Raw genomic sequence first — 16,759 nt, forward strand, 5'->3', positions numbered from 1 at the left:
AATGCTTATACCACTGCACACTGTGCATGCTCAGTGTGTGAGAGGTCAAGGTGCTCCACAGGTAGTCAATACTTGGTATTGTCATTCTTTTCAAGTTTAAGCCATCTGATTAGGCACAGTGACCCTTCATTATGGTTTTCATTGTATTTTCCTGATTACTAACAAAGTTGGGTACACTTTTCATGTTGACTGGCTATTTAGATATCTTCTTTTTAGAAAGGACCATATTCAAGTGTCATGCCATGTTTTCAATTGGGTTATCTGTTTTCTTGTTGATCTGTTAGTGTATATAATTTAGAAACAAGTCCTTTGCCAGGATATATTTTACAATATCTTCTCCTACTTCATGATTTGCCTTTTTTACTTTCTTCATGGTGACTTAAGGGAGAGAAGTCTTTATTAAAATGGTGTAAATTTATCTTTTTTCCTTTATGCTTTGTGCTTTCTTTGTTTTGTCTTTAAAATCTTAGTCTATATGTGTACACCCATGTTCATAGCAGCATTACTCACATTGGGGCTATAGCCAAAATGTGGAAGCAATCCAATTACATTCATACTAATGAATGGATAAATGAAATCTTATCTATACACATAATGGAATATTATTCACCCTTTGAAAAAAAAGAAAATTCTGACACATGCTACAACACAGATGAACCTTGAAGACATTGTGCTGAGTAAAATAAGTCAGTCTCGAAAAGACAAATATCTTTGATTCCACTTAGATGAGTTTCATAAATAAATCAAAGTCACAGAGACAGAAAGTAGAATGGTGGTTGCCAGGGACTGGGTTGAGGGAAAGAGAAGAGAATAGGATTTATTTTTTAATGGATACAGTTTTGGTTCTGCAAGATGAAAAGTTCTGGAGCTTGATGGTGGTAATCTTTGCACAACAATGCAAATGAATGTGCTCAATGCCACTGAATTGTACACTTAAAAATTGTTAGAGTGGTAACATTCATATTATGTGTATTTTATCACCATTAAAAGATTTTTAAAATCCTAAGCTACCCCCAAGATCACAAAGGTTTTTCTTTTATAGGCTCTTCTAAATACTTGATTGTTTTACCTTTCCAACTTAGACCTAAATTTGTATGAAATTGATTTGGGGGTTCAGTGTAAAATAGGGCTCATAATTTCTTGGATATCACAATTGATATCCAATTTGCTGCCTTTCCCTGATGCTGCACATCAAGACATGTGGATCTTTTTCTGGCTCTATTCTGCTTCTTTGTTCTATCTGTCTTGCCTTGTACCAATTAATGCTGTCTTAATTACTTTAACTTTACAATAAATCTCAATATCTGGTACTGTGAGCCCTCCAGCTTTGTTTTTCTCTTAATAATCTTCCTGATTATTTGGGGTGTATTTGATTTGTTGCCCTTCCACATAAATTTTAGAATTAGATTGCCAATTTCCATAAAAAAATTTATGGGAGTTTGATTGCTATTGCATTGAAACTGCAGATAAGGAGAAAAGTGAGCACTTTATAATATTGACTCTTCCAATCCAGGAACATAGTGTATCTTTATTAATTTATGACTTTTTAAAAATTTCCCAATAATATTTTGTCATTTTCCATGTAGAGGTCTTGCCTTGGCCATCTGGGTGCCTGCTGCCCATTGGGTCTGGGGATGGAGGGAGCCTCGGGACAGAGCTGCATGTGCACTGCCCAGGACTGTGTTCCTTCCTGCTCAACTGCTTTAGCCACCACTGTCATTGGTACACCGTCTATCAGCTGAGGTCCTGAAGGTCCTTGCTGTCAACAGAGGTGACCTCTAGAATGCATACTTACCTTGGCACCTCCTCTTTCCTTATTTCCTCTACATTCACTGTGCTTCCTAGGATCACCCCCCTCCCCATTAACCACCCACAGGACCTGCGCCAGTCTCTGCTTTGGGAGAACTCATATGAAGGTCCCACTTCGCAAGTGGAAATTTGTGAAGCCCTCTCTTTACTGCTGGGTCCAGACTGAATCCTAGCCATCTGAGACCTTCTAAATCTCCACACGGCATCTGGGGCTCTCCATGGCCACTCTGATTGGCTTCTTGCTTCTAAGCGTCTGTTTATAAATGGTAGAAAGTGATGCTGAATATCAGCTTCTCCTCTGCACTTCCTTTCTCGCCCAGATCTTGGGCCCTCATAACCCTAACTGCCTTGGCAGCTGTCCAATGCCTTTAAAACCAATTTTAATAGGTATTTATCAAATGTTTCTAGCTGTCAGCAAGATAGTCACTTTGTTATGAGCCAGACTGCCCTAGCTGGAAGTATAATCTTGGTTGTTTTGTTTTTGGATTTTGTTTGTTTTTAATAGCAGAAAAAAAAAACTAGGAGTTACTTGTGGTTTCACTGTCCCTGGTTAAGACTACCTCCACTCAGCCCCAGACAGTACAACGCACGCCAAGAAGTGCCCATGCCTCTCTGTACTTCCTAGTTGGTATCAAATGAGCAGCTCTAGAATTTTCTGTGTGTCTTTTTAAAGAAATTAGAGGAAGGATGGTATGTAAGAATGAATAAAAATCTTTCTATTACCTGTCCACGCCGAAACTTGACTTTGTTATTTTGGGATTGATGAAGCCTTCGGTTCCCTGAATCTCCTTTGGTGCCAATGAGGTTGATAAGCACGTTAGACTCTGTCTCTGCACCTGGCTTCCTGCCAGTGTACATGTAGATCTCATAAACCACCACTGAAATGTCAGAAATCCGATATTACCTTTCTCATTTTTATTTTCTCTCTAAATGTATTAGATACCCTGAAAAACAATCAGAATGTTGCCTAATCTAGCTGACATGAGTTTCTCCGTGGTGGTTGGTCCCAGCTCTTTTCCTCACTCAGACCCCATTCAAACAGACTCTCGACTGTCCCATGTTTACCTCATTCATAAGACTCAGCTATTTCCCAAACTACGGTTTCAAAATAATTATTGCTAGTAATTATGCACTTTCATTAACCACTATACTTTCACCATTATTATGAAAAGTTGTATTAAAAAAAACAAAAAAAACTCTCCTCTCTCTTAATTAGATGAAAGTGGCAACTTTCCCCCCAAAGTTTGGCTGTTCCAATCACAGCTGGTCACTCATGCTGCTATTCACAAAGATCACTACTCCGATAATGGATATTTTTAATAGCACTCTTGAGAGAGAAAAAAATACAAAGATCTTAGAGAGATATAAATTTGAGAGATACAAATTTAAATTTTTTAAAAAGATACCAGGGAGGTACCAACAAATTGTGATTCACCATATTTGACCTTAGAATCAAGGCAATTTCTGAGACACTGGTAGAAGTCACTAATTAGAAAAGAGATTGCTTTTGCTGATACAACTAATATGAATAATATCTTGGACACAATGAGTGCTTTTTATTCCAAATTCTAGAATGCTTTATAACTCTGTGCAATTGAACAGTTGCATTTATAGAAATTCACATTAACATTTTCCAAAGAACTCAGACATGAAAATCCAACAAGTAAGAAAACAAGGTAAGTGAGAAACATTGCCTGTTTCCATCATGCCTGACCTTTAAAAAGACAAATGTGGTATACTGGGAAATGGTGTAAGCAGAGAAGATAAATCAGTTTCTTTGAGCAGTCTTACATATTCTAAAATACCCCAGAGTGAAACACAGCTGAGCTTAAGCAGAAAATTAGAACACTTCTCATGAATTTAGGACAACCAAAGAAATCTTTTAAACTTCCTATAAAGAAGATCTGGTCTTACAACCTGGGTAACTGCCTGAACTGAATTAAACCAAAACTTATGCTAGAATTTTTCATGAAAACAAGTATGTAGACAGGCATGATCGGAAGACTTAATAGGGAAGCTTTGCTTCTGTTTACTGAGAATTTTTTTGTTTCAGAGGAAGAGTGAACTTGTTTACAAATTTAAAAAAATGAAGATATTTAAAATATTAAAACACTTCTAAAATTAAAAAAATTGTTAAAGGTCTAAAAAAGGACATATCAAAAATTATTTAGGACAAAGATCATATACTTAGGGCACAAAGAACAACACTCAATGCTCCCTCAATCAGTATAGACTGTACACATTTTACAACCTATGTACCCATTGTCCCATGATCAAATCCTGGAGCTTGCTTGCTACCTACACACAATTTAAATATTTCTTAACATTGTATTATTCCCAGAAGCTACTATAAGTTAAGTTTACTGTGCAAGCACCAAAAAAAAAAAAAAAATCACTTGCCATCTAAAATTCAAAGAGAATTAAATGTACCCCATATTTAGAACAAGGTGGATACCATAGTTGAGCACTAACTTTTATTCTTTGAGATTCTCTCTATCTCAAAAAAAGTTACATAGTTTGAATTGGAAATTGAAAGAAAACATATAATCCCACCCAGAGAAACAGACATTTTGCTGAAATCAATGTTAAAATTGACTCAACTTTAATTGTACAGTATTACATAATCCACTAAGCATTTGCTGTAGTTTTGCAACAAAAGCACGTAGGTTTTTTAAATGCTAAATTCATAACAATAGATTCAAAGTCCAAACTTTTTCATGATCCTTAAGGCAATACAAAATTCTTCCTTTAAGTAAAGAAAGGGAGAATTGAAGGAATACCTAGTTAGCATGTTGATTAGATGCGCCCTAAAATATTATGTGTTTTAAACAAGTCTTAGCAACTGAAGATCTCGGAGAATTCTTTGCTCAGTGTCTCTCCTTGGCGTGAAAGTCAGGTCTCAATGTTGATTCAAAGGCAGGGCCATACAGTTCTAGCTAAAAGAACTGCATTGTTGAAAAAATGTAGAAGGCTAACAAATTATCTCTATTCCAAGAGAGGGAGCCCCCCACACAGGGAGGGGAAATCCTAAGGGAGGGCAACAGTAAGTAAAAAATGTGAGTTAGAAGAAAATTTATAATTACCTCAAAATACTTGAAAAATTCAAGGTTGGGTTTCTAGACATGGATGTTATACAGAATGGAAGAGATCATTTTACTTGAACATATTCAAAGACAAGTATTACTAATCAATCATTCAGTTGCAAATAACTCTTTTAAAGCACCAGATTTTAAGAAGCTATTAATATACATTTCTCACCATGATTTAGCTAAAAGTATTGAAAGAGTTAACTTGTTGCTTTAGGTTATCTGTAAATATTGGGCATTTTTTTGCCCCCAATTTTCTAATGTTCTTTTTACCATAGTTGATGCTAAATTTTTCTTTCGTACAATGAGTCAGGAGCCTCAGCTGCTGTGAGCCTTACTCACTCAGACAAAGTGGGCCATAAGCACCCAATAATAACATTGCTTGTCCTCCTGTTTGCCATAACTATCATCCAATTCAGTTCATAGCTAAACTATGTATTTTCACCACTGGGGGGGAGGGCATTTGCTTCACTTGTGTTCTCAATGTCCTCACCTTCAACTCTTTCACCCTTATATTTACCTATACTTATAGTCATTTCAAAACTTTTCCCATCTTTCAAGGAATGCATAGCACACGGATTACTGCCAAAGCTTAGCATTCTTTGGGCTGACAAACTTGTGGCCTACATAATAAGATTTAACATCACCACATTAGTGACACAAAAATCTCTCAAATTTTAACCTGCAGGTTGGGTTCCCCCCCCCCCCGCCTCAGACATCATTTTAGGCCAGAATCTGTGCCAAGCGTTTGTTAATGTTGATTTATCTGCATCAACTCCAAATATTAGCATCCCCATAAATAGTTTCCTTAAGATTTCCTTTCAAGGAAGTCTTGGATTCTTTAGTCTCTGCTTACTACAGCAAGCATAGAGTTAAATATATATATATTTGTACTTCATAGGGAGATATATAATTTCTTAGCCACAAGGATAACTTAAAAATGTCACATGGCTGGGGAGGGGGCTGAAAATAATTCCTCAAATGTGATTTTTCACTGGAAGTTTAGGAGAGGGAAAACAAAGCCATGGTAGGACATGTGCTTCCTTTAGCAGAAGAGGGAGGAGGTGATACCTAAAGAGGAAGTAGAATGAGATGCCTTAGGGATAGCCACCCCAAGGGTCCTCTTCACATCTGAGGGTGACATCCAGGAACTGAGGATGACATGGAGTAGGGACGGGCAGAATGAGAATTTTGAATTGACTAATTTTTGACCAAAAGAAACTAAGCTTCATATTGGAAGTGACAAAGCTTATTTGGAGTTACAACGATTAAGATTTCCATCATCCATGGAAATAGGGGCTTGGGTTATTTTTATGTCAGGTTTGTAGAAATATGATTTACATGTGGTAAAATTCACTCTTTTAAGGTATACAGTTTGATGAGTGCTGGGAAATGTTTACAAGTCCTGTAACTACCACCACCATCAAGACAGAGAATATTTCTATCACCCCAAAAAGTTTACCTAGGAGGGGTGTGATTTTAATCAGCTATGAAGCATTTTTGCACCCCTCAAAGTCATGATTGTGAAGATTCAAATCCATGACATGATGATAAAAACAATGCAGAGGGAGTAAACTGGAGGATATCCAGAAGGATTGTCTCACACCAATACCTGCCTGATTTTTGAATGAACAGGTAAAGGAATTGAATCCAATTAACCGTTTATAAAATATATTATATTTAGTACGGTCCTCTAATTTTAATCTGAATTGCATTTGAACGATCACCTCTTAATATTTTATCATGCCAAGAAGTTTTTCATTCCCTTGGTAACCCATTTCTTGATTACCCAAGGTACCATATACTCAAGCTTTATGGTGATGAGGCAGGCTTTTCACAAAGTTACTGGAATGGAATGTTTTAAATATTTAGACACCAGAAGTTTATTTGCAGAATTAAATGGAGTCCATCTGGTCATGGAGGGCCAGTGTATGGTTCAGGAGGAAAGGACCACCACTAACCCAATCTAAGATGTGAAGATTGAACTGAAGAAGTGCTGATGACCAAATAAAGTCAGCCCCAGAAGTAAATATGGAAAGAAGCAGGCTGCTGCCTTATTCTACAGTCTGCCATTCATTAGTATTAGGATGTCATAATAAAATAGTTGAGCCAGGACATTTTCCTCCTACATTAAAACAGCTACTGCCAGAGAAATAGCTTAAAGGGAAACAATCCTCTCAATTTAGGATGATTTTGAATAAATCATGAAAGAATATTTGGTGATTCTGTTATGAAAGTCACCTGAAATCATTGATGCTCTATGAAGCAGTTGGCTGTGTTCACAGATTTGTCTGTAGTCCAAGCCATGGTCTGCCCTCGCCCTGAACACAACCCCCCCAAGGAGTGCACATACCTGGGTACTGAGCGTCTTGGTCTCCCCTCCTAAATCTCACATGCTGTAAGTGCAGGGCTTACATATTTTCCGGTTCTGAACCCCCAGCTCCTAGTACATGTACACACACACGTAATGTTTACTGAAGAGGACTGAATAAATGAATGCTTATTAATCCACCCATCTATCAAAAAATGCTGTGTACTGATCTCTGCTGGTTGCCCCAAAAACCACTCAAGTATGAATCATCATCTAGAATGTGCTATGGCACCTCTGCACCCAGAACTGTACCTTAAACCAAGGCTACATTCCCAGGCCCTTTAGCTCCCAATTTGCTCTAATTCCCCAGTTTCTTTCAGGGTCCACTTGTTTCTGGCCCTTTGGCTTTGTCTCCAAGGTCTGTATGTGTAGGAGGGGACAAGCGAATTTGACCTCTCAGACTCTGACCGTGGAGGGTCCAGAGAGCACCAGCAGTCCCAAGAAGTGACTGCAGAAGGGAAAGGGGGCAGGGAGCTGGCATTGTCGAGCCCTCCCTGCCAGACTGGTGTTAGAAGCTCCTCCTAGGGCACCTGGGTGGCTCAGTCGGTCGGGCGACTGCCTTCGGCTCAGGTCATGATCCTGGAGTCCCGGGATCGAGTCCCACATCGGGCTCCCTGCTCGGCAGGGAGTCTGCTTCTCCCTCTGACCCTCCGCCCTCTCATGTGCTCTCTCTATCTCATTCTATCTCTCAAATAAACAAAATCTTTAAAAAAAAAAATTTAGAAGCTCCTCCTAAGTGAGCTCGTTTGAAATGCTGCCTCATCTCCCCTTGTGCAGTATGGCCCAGTGGTGTTACTGTCTTTGGAGCCAAACCATCTAGGAGTTCTCAAATATGCTGCCAAAAAAAAAAAAAAAAATGCCCCATCTATCAAATAAACAATAGTCATAAAAATATCATTCTTCCAGCTGAATCCCCGAAGTTGCAGACTTCCATTCTCCTCCTAGGGTACATTGTTCAAATTTTCATTGGGTGGTGACTTTTGGGACTTACCCTAGAGAGACATGCTTCTGTGCAAATGTGTGTAGATGGACACATACACACACGCACTCACACACACACACTCTCCATGTCTTGAGCGTAAATACATGAATACTTCAGTGAAACACATGGGACCTTAAATCTTAAGTAGGGTCCTCACTGGAAGACTGTACACCCAAGCTTTATAAATATTTAGTTCTCCAGCTTAGAGACGGCGGCACCAAATGGTCTCTGGAGCAGCCGGTCTACCAACTCTCTCCAACTAGCACATGGCCTTGGGGCCACGATCTCTCAGTGCCCTCTTCTTCATCCTGGGAGACAAACTCTCAAAACATCTCAGGTCTACCAACCTTGGATGTCATTAGCAAATAATCACAGAGTCTAAGGAAAAAAGTTTAGAAGGCCATGAACTTTGCATTTGTGCCCCCATCTCTGTCAAGGTGCACACAGAATTTTTAGAGAATGTAAATTTTGTGTGTTTTTTTTTTCTGAAGACTTTCCTAATCGGAAAAAAATGAAATGTAATTCTACATTTGGGGGGAACTTCCTGGTGCCATGTTGTTAGTCATTATGCTCAAATGTTCCTAGGTAATACTGAATGGTTTGCCCTGCCAGGGCCTTCTACGTTCCTCCCCATGGGAGGCAGCTCCTCTCTGCACAAAGCACCTGCAGTGCCAGTGAGCATGGAGGACTATCTCTACCACCTCTGTAGGAGGAGCATTGACTCTCCCTATAGAGTTCTTCAGGCAGCGCAGCGGAACTTCCCCAAGACAAACGCCTTGGCTGAAGCTTTAAGTTGATTTAATTAATGGACTGTTTAGTGCTTTCTCTCAGGTCACCAAGAATTAAGCTTTCTCAGCACTCATCATGGTGTGATCATGTTGATACAAACTACCCAAAGAAATCCAATCTCAGAAACAGATGGTAAATGAGAGTCAGTGTTAAACACGTGCAGACACTTCAGTTTGCACTGAAGGTTTGTGGCCCAAGACCACGTACATTGGCAGTTTAGGACTGAATCTTCATGTGCCTCTTGGTTGAAAATATTTATCTTATTGCCAATAGAGAAATACCTTTGAGCTGTAGGGGAAAGTGCCAGGGTGGGAGGGGAGTGGAACATCTTCATATTTTATAGAAGGTCTCCAGGATGGGGCGCCTGGGTGGTTCAGTAGGTTAAGCGTCTGCCTTCGGCTCAGGTCATGATCTCAGGGTCCTAGGATCGAGCCCTATGTTGGGCTCCCCGCTCAGTGGGGGTCCTGCTTGTCCTTCTCCCTCTGCCTCTCCCCCTTCTAGAAGACAACCTACAGCAAGTTTTGGTACTATGTACTGATCTCTGCTGGTTGCCCCAGAAACCGCTTAAGTATGAATCATCATCTAGAATGTGCTTTGGCTCCTCTGCACCCAGAACTGTACCTTAACTAAGGCTACCTTCCCAGACCCTTTTGCTCCCAATTTGCTCTCATTCCCCAGTTTCTTTCAGGGTCCACTTGTTTCTGGCCCTTTGGCTTTGTCTCCAAGGTCTCTATGTGCAAATAAATAAAATCTTTAAAAAAAAAGAAGAAGAAGGTTCTCCAGGAAGACCTCACTGAGAAGGTCCCTTGGACCAGAAACCTGACTGAAGGTGAAGGAGCTGGCCATGCAGAGGCCTGGGGGCATAATAGAAGACTAGCAGACAGGATAGAAGGGCAGAGTCCTAAGGGCTGAGGGGATAGCTTGCCGGGCACCACCAAGAAACACTGACAATGGAGTTGAGGTGAGCAGGCTTTGTAGGAATTGTGATAGCTTTGGCTTTTAGTGTGTTGGGAAACCTTGGAGGGTCATAAGCAAAAGAGTGACATAATCTGATTGATATTTTAAGAAGGCCATTCTGGCTGTGGGGTTGAGAATAATAGCCTGTCCTAATCCCAAAGCGTTCTTTGCATTTGCCCTCCCATCATGATACCAGTTACATGGTATGAAGGAAGGAGGAGGGAAAAACAAGTTTAAGGGAGAAAACAAAGAAATAATTTAGTGTGTGTTGAGTGCCTCCTCTGTGACAAATACCATATTCATAACCTCCTCATGAAAACCCAATGGGTGACCCCAGTTCTGCTTTGCCTGTAATGGTCCCAATTGATGCTCACTGTTCTTGTGCACTAACAGAGCCTTTCGTCTCTCTCAGAAATGTCCTGATTTGGATGGTGAATTACATGGTGATCACTCTAATAATAGGTATTATATGTTCCATTTCACAGACAAACTGACTGAAACTGAGAAAACTTGTGTAACTTGCCCCAGCTCGCAAAGCCTGCGATTGAGACCAAGGTTTGGAAGCCAGACTCTGCTTCTCTGCACATCAGATGTCTCATCAATGAAAGGGTCTGTCTGTCTCTGAAGTCCACATTTTCCCCTCGACCATGGGTATTGTGGTAAAGGCTACAGCATTACAGAAATCTGGCTTGTTTTTGTCAAATTTAGCTTAGCTGTTATCATCCAAAACTTGCTGTAGGTTGTCTGCAAGTGTTCATTTCTTCCATTCATCACTTCTTACTACTTAAAATCTGATAAATACAAATATTTTAAAGCAGATGCATTTCTATTATGATGGTACTTTCTTACATTCTCCAAGAGTTATTTCTTGTTTGGAAGTGAACCATACCTCCTGCAGGCTTACCAAAATATAGCATCAAACATTTCTTTGGCCACAGCTGTGGCCCCAAACCTCCCCTCCCATTATCATGGGTCTCCCCTGAAGAAAGCCTGGAGCCAGAACCTGTGAAGAGAACACGGTGAGCTGAGTCAGCATTTTTATCAGTCTTTGGTGTGCCCACCAGGCCATTAACTAAAGATTGTTAAGGACAACCAAGCAATGATGATCAGCAGCTCTTGTTTCCCCACAAACATGGCAGATGGTGAGCAAATTGGAGGAAGGTGTGGAAACCGTGCATGTGAACAGGCTCAGCTTGGCAGTGCTGGTCTCCCAGAGGAGATTGCTCTGATCCCACCAGCAATCCAGCTCAGCCCCCAAAGAGTGATGATTTATAGACTTAGTCTCAAAAAAAAAAAAAAAACTTTTCTTTTGAAAACATTCCAATAATCTTTTGAAAAGAAGAGGCAAAGTCACAAAATTAATTGGCTCAGAGTATAAATGCCAACTGCAAGGAAAAGCACTCTTTCTGTGCTACTAAATTAAAAAAATATATAACCCTCCAGTGTCCCTAGGACTCTATCCAGCCTGGCAAACCTAAGTATTAATAGCTTCATTTTAAAAAGAAGTTCCTCTACAATCTTTCTTTGTGCTCTTCCCTGGGCTAGCTTCAGAATATTTTGACAGATGAACAGACAATCCCAAAATATTGAAGGTCAACCCCTCCTCAGTCCTCCTTTCAAACCCAAACCAGAGAAATATCAATTCAGTGGTCTGATTCTGCTGTGGCTCTCCTTGATGTCACAAGAATAGTAAATGAACCTCTTGGCACCAAGAATGACTTTCCAAAAGCAATACTCAGCATGCTTGGACTGCTTCTTGCTCACTAGTTGGTTTTGATCCCTAGTTAAACCTGAACATTGAGGTGTCATTGTCTTTTCGTTTTCTTATTTGAATGATTTTCCCCCTAAATGAGCAAATAATCAAACCGGGGAAGGGGCAGCTAGATGGATTTGTCAGAACTGGAAAAAAAAAAAAATGACTAGATCAGATTAGCTCTAGGTATCATGTATTACATTGTATTATTTTGGAGAAGAAAATGTAGAAATAGCTCATGTGCTTCAGCTAAGAAATTAGCCCCCTAAAAGGGAAATGCTAATGGATAAATTTTCATTAGCTAGTTTGGGAAAAGGATGAACAGAATGATGCAGGAGAGACATGCTGAGTCTTTATTGCTGCTAAAGTTAAATGAACCCAAAATCAATAGTTCATTTAAAGCACAATGGAGTTTCTTTTGTATCTTGGATTTTTAAAAAAAAAAACCCATACAACTGCTTTCCACTTTTTTTTTAACATGTAACAAACTGTGCATGTGTCATACAGAAAGCAATTGGAAGCAATATAAAATAATTGTCAAATAGAGTTAAATAAAGTTCATTTTTTAAAAAATGCAGCTTTTTAAAATGCTATAAATTAAGAAATAACTAATATAGCAGGCCAATATGATTTCTTCTGTTTCTTATTGGTACCCTGGGTTTCAAAATCCTTCTATACGTCATTTTGGGTGAGGAGAGAGGTGGGGCGAGGGGCAGAGGGAGAGGGAGAGAGAGAATCTTAAGTTGACTTGACAACCAGCATGGAGCCCGACATGGCGCTCGGTCTCACAACCCTGAGATCATGACCGGAGCCAAAAATTAAGAGTCAGATGCTTAACGGACTGAGCCACCCAGGCACCCCTATACACCGTTTTTAAAAAGCAGAATGGATTCTTGACAGATGTTAGCAACAGGGTGAATAGTAGGATTCTAGATCTTTTCCCCAACTACTAGATATCAGCTCCAACTTTTCTTCACATATACTCTGTATTTCTAGCATTCCTACATCATTTTAAAATGATTCATGCAACAGAACATGCCAAGTCTTTTTAAAAAATTTCTTATTCAATTTATTTAAACTAAGAAAAAAAAAACAGTTCCCCATTTCTCCTATCCCCTATCCCCACCTCTTGCAACCACCAATATGTTCTTTGTATCTATGCGCTTGGGTTTTTTGTTTGTTCTTTGTTTTGTTTTTAGATGCCACACATAAAAGAAACCATACAGTATTTGCCTTTCTCTGTCTGACTTATGTCACTTGCCAAAATGCCCTCAAGGTCCATCCATATTGTCACATTTGTGACAAGATTTCATTCTTTTCTATGGCTGAATAATAGTTTTTATATGTATATATATATATACACCCACATATACATATATATAAAATACCAAAATTATACATATTATACCAAATAATTATATAATTAAATAAATGTAATTATGTTATATATACCTAAGTTATATATACTATGGTATAATATACACTAGTACATATAATTATATACCATATATAGTATAATATATATCATTTTATATATATATAATTATTTGGTATAATTATTGATATATATATATATATATACACACACATATATATGTGTGTGTGTGTGTGTGTGTGTGTGTGTGTATCTCAAAATTTCTTTATCTATTCATCCATGGATGATCACTTAGGTTGTTTCCCTATCTTGGCTATTGTAAATAGTGCTGCAATAAACTTGGGGTCCTTATATCTTTTCAAATTAGTGTTTTCATTTTTCTCTGGATGAATACCCAGAAGTGAAATAGCTGGATCATATGTTAGTTTTATTTTTAATTTTTTGAGGAACTGCCATACTGTTTTCCACAGTGCCTGCACCAATTTATACTCTCACCAACACTGGGAATGGGCTCCCTTTTCTCCATATCCTCCCCAATACTTACTATGTCTTGCCTTTTTGATATTATCCATTCTAACAGACGTGAGGTGATATCTCATTGGTTTTGATTTGCATTTCCCTGATAATTATGATTTGAGCATCTTTTCATGTACTCGTTGGCCATCTGAATGTATTTTTTTTTTTAGTATAGTTGACACACAATGTACATTAGTTTCAGGTGTACAATGGGTAATGATTTGACAAGTTTATACATTATGTTATGTTCATCACAAGTGTAGCTATCAGTTCTATACATCAGTTCTTTGAAAAAGTATTTAGACCTGCCCATTTTTTAATTGGGTTGTTTTTTCCTATCAAATTGCATGAGTTCTTTATATATTTTAGATTACTAGCCCTCCATCAAATATATGATTTGCAATTATTTTCTCCCATTCAGTAAGTTGCTTTTTCATTTTGTTGCTGGTTTCCTTTTTTGTGCAGAAGCTTTTTAATTTGATGTAATCCCACTTGTTTATTTTTGTTTTTGTTGTTTTTGCTTCCAATGTCAGATTTTTTTAGAAAATCATGAAGATCTATGTTAAGGAGCTTACCTCCTACATTTTCTTCGAGGAGTTTTATGGTTTTAAGTCTTTTTTTTTAAGATTTTATTTATTTATTTGTCAGAGAGCGAGAGAGAGAGAGAGTACAAGCAGGGGGAGTGGCAGGCAGAGGCAGAGGGAGAAGCAGGCTCCCCGCTGAGCAGGGAGCCCAATGCGGGGCTCGATCCCAGGACCCCAAGATCATGACCTGAGCCGAAGGCAGACGCTTAACCAACTGAGTCACCCACCCATCCTTACGGTTTTAAGTCTTATGTTTGAGTAATGTGTTTTGAGTTAATTTTTGTGCATGGTGTTAGATAGTGGTCCAGTTTTATTCTTTTTTTACTTAATTTAATTTTATTATGTTATGTTAGTCACCATACAATACATCATTAGTCTTTGATGTAGTGATCCATGATTCATTGTTTTCATATAACACCCAGTGCTCCATGCAGATTTATTCTTTTAGATGTAGCTGTCCAGTTTTCCCAGAACCATTTATTGAAGAGATTGTCCTTTCCCTACTGTATATTCTTGGCTCCTCTGTCATAAATTAATTGACCACATATATATGGGTTTATTTCTGGGCTCTCTATTTTGCTCTATTAACATATGGGTCTGTTTTTATGCCAATACCAGACTGTTTTGATTGCTTTGAAATATAGTTTGAAATCAGGGAGTGCAATACCTCCAGCTTTGTTCTTCTTTCTCAAGATAGCTTTGCTACTGGAATATTTTTCCATTTATTTGTGTCTTCTTCAATTTCTTTCATTAATGTCTAATAGTTTTCAATATACAGGTCTTTTGCCCCCTTGGTTAAATTTAATTAAAAATAAATTTAATTTATTTTATTCTTTTCAATGCAGTTGTAAATAGGATTGCTTTCTTAATTTCTTTCTGATAGTTTGTGATTAGTGTAAAAAATACAATGGATTTTTGTATTGACTTTGTATCCTGCAACTTTACCTAAGTCATTTATTAGTTCTTACAGTTTTTTGATGGAGTCTTTAGGGCTTCCTATATATAACATGTCAGCTGCAAGCAGTGACAATTTTGCTTCTTCCTTTCCAATTTGGATGCCTTTTATTTCTTTTTCTTGCCTAATTGCTCTGGCTAGAGCTTCCAATACTATCTTGAATAAAAATGATGGGAGTGGGCATCCTTGTCTTGTTTCTGATCTTTTTTCAACATTGTGCATGATGTTAGATGTGGGTTTATCATATATGGCCTTTATTATGTTGAAGTACATTCCCTCTATACCCACTTTTTTGAGAGTTTTTATCATAAAAAGATGTTGAATTTTGTCAAAAGTTTTTCCAACATCTATTGAGATGATCATATGATTTTTATCCTTCATTTTGTTAAAGTGGCATATCATATTAACTGATTTGTAGGTGTTGAGCCATCCTTGAACCCCTGAAATAAATCCCTACTTGATTATGGTATATGATCCTTTTAAAGTATTGTTGAATTCAGTCTGTTAATATATTGTTGAGTATTTCTGTACCTATATTCATCATAGGTATTGACCTGTAATTCTCAATTTCTTAGGACTCTTTTATCTTTTCCATTTCAGTCTTTGTGACATTCCTGGATACTACTGCCATCCTCACATGACTATAGGGCAACTAAAACTGTTAAGATCTAGAGATTTATGTATTAAATGAGATTACCTATGAGGAAATGCTTTCATAAACTGTGAAAATATATACAAATATAAAGAATTAGTTTTAAATATTTCTCCTATAATTAAGCTGGCATTATCCTAAATCTTTTTTTCTATATCTGAATTAATCTACAAGTATTTCTATGGCACACAGCCCATGTGTTTTGTGCCATGCATCAATCTAATAAGGATCGAGAATATGTAAAATGGGGCCCCTGCTAGGATAAAGACTAATCAATGTGAAGTTTGTATAGAAAGATCAGGCTCTCCACGTAGGTTTAAAGGAAACAGGCTGAAGTGGAGGGGCCGGGGTGGTGATTTCTGCCAGGGGTGTGGCGGGTTCAAAGCATCAGTGAGCTACAGAGTGAAGACTTGTGAGGGAAGTTGAAGAGAAGAAACTGATGAGAAGACAGAAAGAGGGGAATCATTACAACCAAAATAAGAACTGAAACCACAAAATTTAGTAACTTCTGGGGAATGGAAGCCCTTTCTGAATCATCTTTCTATTCTCTGGTTCTCTGTACTCCCAGCACACACTTGGCACCTAATATTTGTTTGTATACATGTGTTTACCTTTACTTGTGTGGAATGGCTAAATAGACCATGGATGGTTATTAGAGATGATGAGGTGGTGAATCATCTAATGGAACACTGGGACTCAAGACAAGGAAGAAGACAGGATTGAAGATGAAATATTACACCTCTCTGTAGAGTAAACAACAGAAGTTAGAGAAAGGCTCAAAAGGGCAGGGAAGAATCAAGCATTAAAATCCATATGTTTAAGGAAAGAGAACGAAGTGGAGCCAGTGATAGAAATAGGAAAAAATAGAGAAAACAGTGAAGAACTAAGTTGGTATCATGTGACAGAGGTTAGAGATGGAGAAATGTTTAA

The 16,759-nt window shown here is 38.2% G+C and overlaps 1 protein-coding gene across 1 annotated transcript in view; it reads right to left on the reverse strand.

Moving 5' to 3' along the window:
- Nucleotides 1–16,759, reverse strand: part of LOC148164638 (lipoxygenase homology domain-containing protein 1-like) — a 263,084-nt gene that overhangs the window by 11,059 nt on the left and 235,266 nt on the right. The window contains exon 20 of the mRNA XM_088022889.1: nt 2,533–2,687. Coding sequence (XP_087879015.1) covers nt 2,533–2,687 — 155 coding nt within the window. The remainder of the gene's footprint in view (nt 1–2,532; nt 2,688–16,759) is intronic.

Source organism: Eumetopias jubatus, unplaced genomic scaffold, assembly GCF_037043125.1.
Source record: "Eumetopias jubatus isolate StellerSeaLion01/CBP00866 unplaced genomic scaffold, mEumJub1_p1.0 scaffold_4, whole genome shotgun sequence".
In the NCBI taxonomy this organism is placed as follows: Eukaryota; Metazoa; Chordata; class Mammalia; order Carnivora; family Otariidae; genus Eumetopias; species Eumetopias jubatus.